The following is an 11,175-nucleotide window of genomic DNA, read 5'->3' on the forward strand; positions in this document are numbered from 1 at the left end:
TTGAGTTAACTCGTTTGATGTTTTTAAGTAGTGTATAATTAATGATATATTTATTCATTACTTATGTTTGTATTTGCATTTCTAAGTTGTGTTTCGCTCTTCATCTTGGAGTTTTAATTCATCGAGTTTTCACATTTCACACTACTGAGAGATGGAATTTCAGTTTCATCTCCAACCAAATTTATTACCTAAAACAATGTCATTGAATACTCATTAATATTCAATGACAAAAAGTCCACTATATAAATATTGCTTAACTAATCATATATTTTTCATTTACAAAGTGTGATCAGTCATTAACAACAATTGGAGCAGGGGCAACAACATTGTTGTTTGGTACACAATCCCATCCACTTTCCTTGCTTTGGAACACTCTAAAATGCTTTGGTATCCATTTTTCTTCTTTCAACTTTCTCTCCTTTGCAATCTCTCTTTGTCTCTCCTCAATCTCACTCTTGCATTCCCTTGCTTTGTCCCATCTCTTCTCGAGTATGGCTCGGCTCACTTCACTCCATACTAAGCTCGACTCACTAGTCGAAACTGCCTACACAGCCAACAGTTCATTATATATACAACATACCGAGAAATAGATCATATCCGACTATCTGAAAGGTCAAGATCCGTAGAATATTTTAGCATGTAAATTTTTTTTTAAATACAACAAAGTTTTCTTTCTAATTATTTTTCTCTTTCAACTAATAGGTTGAGATTAGACTTACCACGGCAGTAAGTGAAAAACTATTATTGATTTTTTTAAAAAAAAATTAGGGAAAAAAGAAGTAAGAAAACTTGCACTTTACCTTTGGATCCTTGACAATAGGAGTTTTTAATCCTGAAATTGTTTCTTTCGCATTGTAGATAGTTGTTTGCTTCCCATTTGCAACATCTTTCACCATTACGCTTCTAAACAATTGAAACAGATTTTTTGTGAAGATTAAGAATTTGACCAAAGTTCGGTAATTTACAGATATCGTTGCGCGTAGATTAAATGAAATTACCTATCCCAATGGCCATCGATGTCATAAATGGTCTCTGAAGTCGATGATCTAACGATCTTCCCCTTAATCGACCTATGCACCGAGGGTCGTGGCCAAAATGAGTTGCCTTTGTAACTAAGTTGCGCTTCAAGGTCAGTTTCTTGGCATCGGATTGTCACATTTCCTATCCATTCTACGCTCGAAAAGGGCAAGAATCTTATGATGAGTTTTGGAGAGTTGGCTACGTATGTTTCGTTTTTGTCGACCAGCTTTATCTGCCGTTTCCCGACCACTTCTGTCTCAATGTAACTGCCTACACGAGATGTCACATTTTTGAAATAATTCAATGTTTTATAGCTAGAACAGTGGAATAACTACGTGAGTGGAAAAAGTTAGTGAAGTGTAAAACTACTTATGCGAAATAGTAAAAGCAGATTACGACTTCTAAGTTCGGAAAAATTTAAATAGTAAATTGAGACGAAGGGCGTAGTATGTTTTCATTTTCGAAATGTACTTAGGAGGTTTAATATCTTTACCACAAAATTTCGGTATAGGAGATTGACACCATACGATTTCAATGTTGTGCTTCGCATCCATAGCGTGCAGCGCAGTTACCGGTGGATGATGTGACACCTTCATGATCAGGGACGGAGCCAAGAAATTATGTCAAAGGAAAAAATATATAGTAGTATGATTTTTTTTTTTAAAAATTTAAGAAGCATTTATAGTATGTGGAGAATTTATAAATTGGATTTTAATGCTCAACGTACCTGCTCTATGAGCACGTTGAGCGATCCTACCGAGACGTGGTGCGTCTCTCCAAGCAGCGGGTTATAAGGCGCGACGCCAAAGGGCAGCGGCCGCAGCGTGGAGATGCTCCATGCCGCGACCGCCACAAGTCTGCCGAGGGGCGTCTCCTCCTCGGCACACTTGCTCAACATGTCGGATCTCACGCAGTACACCGACTCCCCGTACAACTGCAGCTGCGACTTTGGAATGTTGAACTGCGGCGGCAGCTGTAGTATTATTCAATGAAACACAACTCAGTTGATAATAGTACTTTTTTCTGTAACCAATAAATCAGGAGAGAGAAAAGTTGCCTGGAGACGTGTGAGGTCAGAGCCGGGCCTAACGGCGGAAAGAAGGCTGAGGATCCGTCTGATGATGTTAGGCGTTTTGTAGTCGGAATCGGAGTCGTTGCCGTCAAGAGATAACGGCGCCGTTAGCACTACTCCATCCCTTCTTTCCAAACTCTCCTCTTTTACCTGCTTCATATCATATGAATTGATTTTTTTAAAATATGTAGGAATATCATATACTACTAATCTATATATATATATTGAATTCATTAATTGGACCTCAAATCATTGAAATGGCTAGATCAATTATTTTTGGTAAATTGTTTAATAATTTTGTAATCATAGTAAAAAAAGAACAAAAGGAAAGGGAGAAAGTGTGTTTGGGTTGTGAATAGAAATTATAAAAACCTTTGTTATTTTCCTAAAGTGTATTAGTTGAAGTGGGACCATGTGTATAATTAATTGTAGTTTATTCAATATATAATATGATTAAGGAACACATATTTTTTCTTGTATAAAACGATCTATTTATGCGCAATATTGTCGTTGTCAATAAATTTAAAGCATGACAATATATTATAACTAATTATGAATATGACAGCTAAGAAGGATAATTTATTATTTAATCGTCATAAAAGGGTAATTGAGTGGAAAATGCCGTTTTTAGGATAATTTTAATACGATATAAACGAGAATCTTTTTGTTCGTTTTCCATTGCTTTATGCTTTCCATGTCTTCACCTATATGTATCAAATATAATTAGTCTTGCTTTACAAATCCATTTATTTATTATATAGTACTATTCCATTTCCTATTTACTTTAAAAGCATTAATATCATATAAATTTCATTATTCAAACAATTTACAATTTATATGCTTTTTGAACATTAAATAAACTTAGTCAAATAGCCATAACAAGCTGTGATTATATATTTTCTCTTCACAATAATAAGTGCATTTAGTAATTCATCATAGTTTAACACTTTTATGGTATAAAAATACTATAGAATGAGAACTAGAAACTAATGTGAGTTATTGATCTTTATATAATTCACTATTATCACGAAGAACATAAAAGCATTATGATATATATGTATAGAGACAGCATTAACTATCTAAAAGTTAATTGTATATATTTAAAAGTAGTTTCCAGTTTTATGCTTCAAGTCAATATTTAATTAATAGATAGGCTATACTGATATGACTTATGAGGAAATGGGAAAAAATTAACTAATAATAGTAAACATAATATGTAAATATCTATCTGTATAAATTAATGATGAAGTATTGAAGTTGACTATTCTATGCATACGAATATATTAAATTATGATCTGACAAATTACCTATATAATAAATGTCATTCAATATAAATAATTAAATTAAAATTTACGCGTTAATGACGCGTGGAGGAAGCTACAGTAGAAATTTTCAATGTTGAATTTAATTTAATATAGTACTAGTGTCCAAGAAACTACTCCATAAAGTAAATTAATATATAATTGAATATATTCTTGATTCGAAAATACACAAAGTTGAAGAACCTACTTTATTCTTAAGATATGACAGAGGTATATTCAAATTCTTATTATCTGTACGAATATTGCCAGTATAGATAAACATACAATATACTCAAAATTATTTGAGATATCATGAAAATTAATATATAGCTTTATGAAAATATTAGACCATTGCATTAAATACCGTAAATTCACTATATTTGCAATTCAATGAAATTAATTGCACTATGATTCTTTGATCTCAAGAGATTTATGATTTGAATTCGAGACAAAGTCACAAATGCATAACTAAATAGTTTTTCCGGCCACCGGAATCCTACCGGGAAACCGCTAAACATTAGAATTAGCATATTAATGACCATTTTTTCTTTGCATGATTCTAAAATTATAGTAAAATTTTAACACACACATATATATATATTTATATATATACATGAAAATCAGAGAGAGGAGAGGAGAGAAGAGAGAAATGTGTACCATTTGAGGAGACTGCAATGATATATGCAAATGAAACTTAGAGAGAGAAAGAGAGAGAGATTTGAGGTTTGTGTTGTAAAGAGTGATGGTAAGGAGAAAATATAGGATTGTGCCTTTTTAAAGCCATTGCTTGATGCTTTCGATACATTGGAAAGTAAAACATTTCGTATAAGTTTTAGTAAGCTGCCCATAGAATACACCAAAACAACTGATTAATAAAAAAACTTTTAATTTAATATTAAAAGTTACTATATTATATTGTTGAGAATAAATTTAACATTATGTGAGCAAATATGAGTATCAAGTACTACATCCGTCCTTAAAAATTAGAAAAATGACATGAATTTTAATACACAGTTGATAAAGTAAGAGAGAAGAATTGATAAAGTAAAAGAGAAAAAAATGAATAAACTAAAAGAGAGGAAGAGAAAAAATAGTGAAAATAGAGTAGTGTTAGTGGATGGTAGAAAATTAAGAAAATAGTTATGTATTAGCTTTGAAGGAGGGAGCTAGGCTTTAATTTTGCATGATAAATTACCAATAAACTAGTACAATTAGTACAAATATATTTTTTCAGACCTAAGAATTAAACTTGTACAACTAGGTACATTAAACTAGCTTTGAAGGAGTACTATAATTTTTGGTTGATTTCTGATCATTTTCACTTAAATTTCAAAACCTATGAATTTATGGTGACTTTATACAGTTAGTCATTAAATATGTTGACATGTAATTGCTAAAAATTAGTTTTATGGGATAATTAAAAAGTATACTAGTAAAAATTTGATTAATTCATATAAAAATAATGAAATTGAATAATATAATAATAAAATTTTAATTTAAATAGTACTAATATTTTTTTCAATTTGCCGTCTCACATTGATAAGATAAAGGTTGGAATGCTTCTCTGCAGTGCCTTACCTTGAAGCCAACTTATAGAATTTATCGACGGTTCCTTCCTCTCTGAAAATTTATCACTTATTTCTATTTTTGTCCGTCATTAAAAATTTATTACATTTATTTTTACTATTTTTGGTAATGAACCCTACATTCCACTAATTCATTCTCACTTACATTTTATTATAAATCTAATAAAAAAAATAGGACTCACGTGCTACTAAATTTTTCAACCAACCACTTTCGATTACATTTCTTAAAATTCGTGCCGAATCAAATAGTGATAATTTATAAGGGACATATGGAGTACTATATTTTCATTGACAAATCCATTTTCAATTATTATTAAAAATGGATTATCTTGCCAAAGTCCAAAAATTAATAGTTGTATTATTACAACACATCCACTCAAAAATACAGCATAAAAAAGGATGTCAAGCCTACAAAAGCCTTTGTCCAAAGCAAGGCCACATTCTTACATGGTGAAGAAGAAGAAGAAGATGGGCATTCCACCTTAATATACCACTAATGTCAAAACTTATACTAAAGGGCAAGACTACAAGTCTCTACCCCCTTTGTACTACTTATCTATACATGACCCATCTATATATTTTCGGAGACGAAAAACACCCCAACATCACGCGCCCTATCGGTTATAGCCCATGGCCACGACGGGGATCCTCACCTTGTGCCCCCGGCTTCCCTTGAGCAAGACCTGGCCGAAGCTGTAGCCCCCCGTGACTGACCGGACTGAGAGCGTGATGGATATCTTTCTTGATGCGCCGGTTCTTAGGGTCATTGCTGGAGGGCTGGTCTCGATTGCCACTGCCGGGGACATCCTTGCTGATATGACGTACGTCTCCTGCTCTGCTACGTTCGTCACGGTTCTCGTCACTGTTTGGGTTCCCACAAGGTGTGAGATCGCGATTGAGGGTGTGTTCAGGTTCGATGGATGGCTGAGCGTGTAGTTGCAGGGCGTGTGCGTGTAGTTCATGATCTCGTGAGCATCGATCCCTGGGGTCGTGCACATGAATCCCAAGTAGTCTTCGTATCCTACAAGCAAAGAGAAGTCACGCGATTGTCCAAATTTGGGCATCGGGAGAGGAAATTCGTTAGTGCCTCGTACCTGCATTGAAAATCAGCCCGGGGTCTAGAGCTGCTCGGGGATTGACATGTCCACTTCCATAGTCAAAAGGTGTTGCAGGAACGAGCGACATGGTCTCGGATCCGGAATACTGTTGGGCTTGAAGAGGCCTCTCTGCCCGGTCAAGGGTTGTCGATGTGGTCATTAAGGCCGACTTGATAGCAGCGGGGCTCCAGTGAGGGTACTTCTGCTTCAAAAGAGCAGCTATTCCTGCTATATGAGGGGCAGCCATGCTAGTTCCCGATATCATCGCGAATCCTTCGCCTGCTTCAAGAAACGAGCTACTTTTATGATTTGTCACCTAATTAAGGAACACTATAAAGTGGTATTACTATGGAGAGAACTTCACCTATGTAATTTGACTCATCGGTTCCGTTTTGGGCCCAAGCAGCCCAGATTAGAGAGCCCGGGGCTAGAATGTCCGGTTTCAAGAGATCGGCATCTTGAAAACTGTAATCTTTGATGTTAGGTCCTCGAGCAGAGAACAGAGCTACTTGCGGAGCTGAATTGTGGAGTATGGGCCTCAGACCGTCCCCGATGCTTCCTACTGCCTTAAAGCTCTTTACTCGCCCCGTCCAGTCTCTAGATGTAGACACATTATAGTAGTCAATGAGATCCTGCAAGACGAGACCAGCCAATGACGAAAATGCAAATAAATGAGCTAATTCTTCGACTATTAACATGAAGAATTGAGTAGAAAGGGGGAGCATTAGTTACCGCTGACTTGGTAACATCTGTTATGAGGATCCCGGGAATGGAAACGGGGACGGGATCAAATTTTGTCCCTGGAGAAGCATTTTCAACTGCTAGGACGAAGCCAACTGCACCGAGGCTCTTAGCAGTCTCCGAGACTTTCTTTATTGAAGCAGTGCCAAGAACGAAATTGAAAGAATAACCACATAGAAGAATGTTCCCCTTCACCAAGTTCTTGTTCAAGACTTCGGGATGCTGGCAGTCGGAAGGGCTATATTTGGCCACAGAGGAATCTAGCAGCACGTCGTTAGCTGCAACCAAGGTGAATGTTCTATTTGCATGCGTAGCAGCTGCAGAAAGAGACGGCACAGTAAAATCCACATCAATTTGGAAAAAAAAAAGGTACAAAAGAATCTATAGTGGAATGTTTATATGACTTACGAGATAAACCAAGCCCGGCTAAAATCTTCCCGTTTCCCATGGTGAAATGATTCTTGTATCTTCGATCATCAACTGCAGCAGCTACAGTTGCTATCCAGGGGCTGTAGGATAGCAAGGTTTTGGGGAACGGACCTCCATTTCCGGCTGCTTGTACAACAAAAACTCCAGCTTTGACTGCTGAAAGAAGGGTAGCGTCGAAAGGGTTTAAATATGTGGTTTTCGTAGCTGCTGGAGGACTGTTGGGGCCCACCGAGAGGTTCAAGATATCCACACCATCGTGAACAGCCTGTTAAAACGTAAAGCTACTAGTCAATGGCTTACTCACAGCAAAAGAGTAATTGAAATCCAATAAAAGAGACTAGTGATATAAAATTTCAATTATTGAGCCTATATTTTGCTGGTTTGATATTAAAATTTCAGAGTTGAGCAAATTTATGGTAATATTGAGAAAAATATCTACTTGAAAACCAGACTCGGAATCGTTCTTGCTATACAGACAGAATTAATAGATGACTGAGTGTACCTGGTCGATGGCAGCAACAACATCGGCAACAAATCCACCGAATAATCTATATAGGGCTTTGTAAACGGCAATTCTACACAAAAAATGTTATATATCATTAAAAAGGATTTGGAAATTGAGAACAATCTGCGAAAGGTTGGTGTCATAACTCACACAAAAACTCAATAGTAAAGAACCTTACCTAGCTCGGGGTGCCATCCCACTTGCTCTTCCAAATTCAAATCCATGCAGCCGAACCGGAATCCCATTATTACCCGCAGCAATAGATGCTGTGTGACTATAAAAGATATTGTTAAATTAATGTTTTGAATTTGAAACGTATATGTTGACAAAATGCTAAGCTTAATACAGATTATCTAGTTTATAGAAAGCAAGAGGATTTCATATCTGCATAAGCAATCGCCAAGCAAACTTAAGCTCGAGTGCTTACGTTACAGATTCAATTAATTGTTTTGGAAATAAGAATAAAGCTTTTAAACAATATAAAAGTGCATTAAAACAAACCTTCCGTGTCCATCCCCATCAAGGGGAGAATCAAAATCAACATCTGCATTGAATGCACCAGCGGCTTTAGCCGCTTCTGCAAAATGTTGAGCTCCAACAATCTTCCCGTTACAAAAGTCTCTCTTTGTGACTGGATCCACCTCGCATTTACCTCTATACTTTGGAATTGGTCCATAAGGATCGGTTTTATGCGTTGCGAAACTCGGATGATGAGGAGATATTCCTGAATCAATAAAGCCGATCACAATATCCTCTCCAGCTCGGTCAAATCCGCCTCCAGTCGGCCACACTCCCGTTGGAAGTCCCAAGAATTGCGGGGTGTGGGTCGTGAGTTTCCTCACTTTCCAATCTCTCTCCACAGACTTCACTCCAGGCGCTCGTCTAAGTATTTCTGCCTACTAATAAGCTCAGGTGTAAGAAATACATGTAAAGGAGTTCCAGTGCTGATAGGCTCGATGAATAAAGAAAAAAAAAAAGCAAGGCCAAAGTATAAGAGCGGGATGTCACCTGCTCAGGTGAAGTATGAACTGCGAATCCATTTAAAAGATGACGGTAACTATAGAGTTTCTTATAGGTTCCTTCATCAAACAACATGCCGAGAAGCATATCATGCCTCTTTTCTAGATGGCTGGCATACGACGTGACCAAATCACTGAAACACAGAAAGAGAACACAATATTTTAGTTTTCAGGTTCGTATGTGCTCATTGATGTAAACTTAATCAGTCAGAAATCAGAATCAAGCAGGAAACCTCATACGAAGTTTACACACATGACACAACTCATTAAATCAAATGCGCCATACAAATGAAAAAGAGTTCGAGAACAGTGTGATCAAATCTTCCTATAGTCTCCCAACATATGACAGTTTTACTTGGAGTGTAAATATTCATAGTGTAAATTACTCCAAGAAAAGAAAGATATCACATTACATTCACAACTATATGTATATCACAAAGAAATTAATGAATGATGAATAATCTATACATCCAACACCTCAATTTTAGCATCATACTATTAAAAAGAAGAGCATCATCACATGTAGAAATTACAAAATTGGGTATAAATTCACAACAGGAAAAGTATGGTGAAACAACTCCAAACAAGTGGACTCAGAAACTTAACATATGTGTAAAAACTAGTTGTTTATGAATCTTTTATGATTTCTAAAAGTAAACCACAATACAATAGTCTCAATATTTTCAATGAAAATCAATTATTAGACCAACACCCGCTAATAATAGAGCAAAGTAAGTAAGTAAGAGATAATTGAGGTAAAAGAAAGGATGCATTAGAAGCACCTGGTGACATCAATCTTCTCATCAGAATCAGAATCAACTGCAGTGCCTTCGTACCCATTAACGCCACCTCTATAGCTTATCACAGGCTCGCCTTCTATCGTTACAATATATACCTCTGCTTTCCCACACACCACAACTCCTAATAACATTAGGATCAAGACACAACCATTCAACTCCCCCTTCCTCATTTTGCCCAAATTCCTCCCTACTCCACAAATCCTCGCAGATCGAATCTGTACATTGTTCATACACACAAAATCAACAAACACAGAAAAACAATGCCATCCAAAACAAAACAAATCAAGAAAATAAGCTGCAATTGCACATATGTACAATATCAATCAACTAAATCTCCCTTCTCCAAATAAAAGCTTAACCCCTTCACACACACACACACACACATAGTATACAGAAATTGAAATTTTAGGAAGAGACAAAAAGTTACCAGACAGATAAGTAAATAAGCAATGAATGATCCGAAAATGCAACTTGATGTTGAGATTGAGCTGTAACTTTACTGTTATCTCACTCACATTTTCTCCATGTGAATAATTTACCTACACCATAGGCTGATTTTATAAATAAATGTGTGAAGAAAGCGGTGGCATCAAGCAAAGAATCAGCCACAAAAACAATAAGAAACCCAAACAAAATCAGAAAAAGGGGTAAAACACAAAAAAGCTAAGATCTTTACTCACATTGATCCAAGAAAAGAATAAACCCCCAAATATTAATGCACAAAACCGCTATATGTTACTCCACTTTTTCGAGGAAACTTGAAGCAAAATGCAGCCAATCAAATTCAATCATGAAGAAGTAATTTTGCGGTGCTACGCAAGCTAAATTAGCTGAGACTGTAGGTCTTTGTTTCCAAATTGATGTATGCTGGATTGAATTTTGATGGTGGTGGGTGAAAAAGTTTGGGAGTGAGAGTGAAGTGGAGGTAGTTAGGGTTATACTGATTGAGTGAAATATATTTAATGGGGAAATTGAGAACAAAGGACGAGTCTTGATGATTCCATTAAACTATTGCTACCAGCTCACTCTGCTCCACCACCATTCTATCTTTCTCTTTCTCTCTCTCTCTCTCTCTCTCTATATATATCTCTTCTTTTTGTTTTTCACAAGAATTCACATTTCAATTATTTTTTTTATTTTTCATATTTGTATGGATAATTATTGTTTATAAATTTATATTCTGTACCGATACATAACAATGTCTCTCAAGGCGGCCATGGTTATGCATCTGTACAAACCCCTTATCTCTTCGAGTTGAATGTGTGTTTGGACTCACTGTATTGCTTCATCGTTTGCGAAATATTGAAAAGTTGCAATATAATTTTTTCTTTAAATAATTATATAGTTAGTTAAAAGTCAATACGAAGTTATGATTTAAATGATACTCTAGGAAATTGTTTTGTACATGCTCGCGCACTTAGTCAACTACTATATCATTTGTAAGAATGCACGTCAATATATGTAGCATCAGAAAATTTTTATCATGGATAATTACTGAAAAAGTTATGAATTAGTTTTCAGTTTCAAAATTAAGAAATTGAGGAAAAATATTATCATAAAATAAAATCATTATTTATTACATACTAAAACAAAACACTTTGTTGT

At 35.7% G+C, this 11,175-nt stretch overlaps 2 protein-coding genes across 4 annotated transcripts; both read right to left on the minus strand.

Annotated features, from left to right (window-relative positions):
* Positions 1–163: 163 nt before the first annotated feature.
* LOC125188118 (oxysterol-binding protein-related protein 4B-like) lies at positions 164–4,128 on the minus strand. Of its 2 annotated transcripts, XM_048084860.2 has the most exons (7): positions 4,051–4,128; positions 2,078–2,245; positions 1,748–1,993; positions 1,514–1,610; positions 999–1,290; positions 801–903; positions 164–544 (listed from the first exon to the last, which is right to left on the minus strand). In XM_048084860.2, the coding sequence occupies exons 1-7, from the start codon at positions 4,051–4,053 to the stop codon at positions 290–292; spliced, it is 1,164 nt and encodes a 387-aa protein (XP_047940817.1). In that variant the 5' UTR covers positions 4,054–4,128; the 3' UTR covers positions 164–289. The 2 variants fall into 2 exon arrangements, with proteins under 2 accessions (XP_047940817.1, XP_088914816.1); XM_089058690.1 differs by lacking the exon at positions 4,051–4,128 and having other exon boundaries at positions 2,078–2,251.
* A 1,189-nt stretch (positions 4,129–5,317) lies between these two features.
* Positions 5,318–10,624, minus strand: LOC125188097 (PA-domain containing subtilase family protein). Of its 2 annotated transcripts, XM_048084835.2 has the most exons (12): positions 10,251–10,624; positions 9,998–10,109; positions 9,553–9,785; positions 8,760–8,904; positions 8,253–8,647; positions 7,930–8,025; positions 7,749–7,821; positions 7,226–7,511; positions 6,809–7,134; positions 6,441–6,708; positions 6,074–6,355; positions 5,318–6,000 (listed from the first exon to the last, which is right to left on the minus strand). In XM_048084835.2, exons 3-12 carry the CDS (start codon positions 9,738–9,740, stop codon positions 5,594–5,596), a joined length of 2,466 nt encoding a protein of 821 aa, XP_047940792.1. In that variant the 5' UTR covers positions 9,741–9,785; positions 9,998–10,109; positions 10,251–10,624; the 3' UTR covers positions 5,318–5,593. The 2 variants fall into 2 exon arrangements, with proteins under 2 accessions (XP_047940792.1, XP_047940793.1); XM_048084836.2 differs by lacking the exon at positions 9,998–10,109.
* Positions 10,625–11,175: the final 551 nt, after the last annotated feature.

This window comes from Salvia hispanica, chromosome 5, assembly GCF_029641045.1.
Source record: "Salvia hispanica isolate PSC_SH4W2 chromosome 5, Shi_PSC_v1, whole genome shotgun sequence".
NCBI classification, from domain to species: domain Eukaryota; kingdom Viridiplantae; phylum Streptophyta; class Magnoliopsida; order Lamiales; family Lamiaceae; genus Salvia; species Salvia hispanica.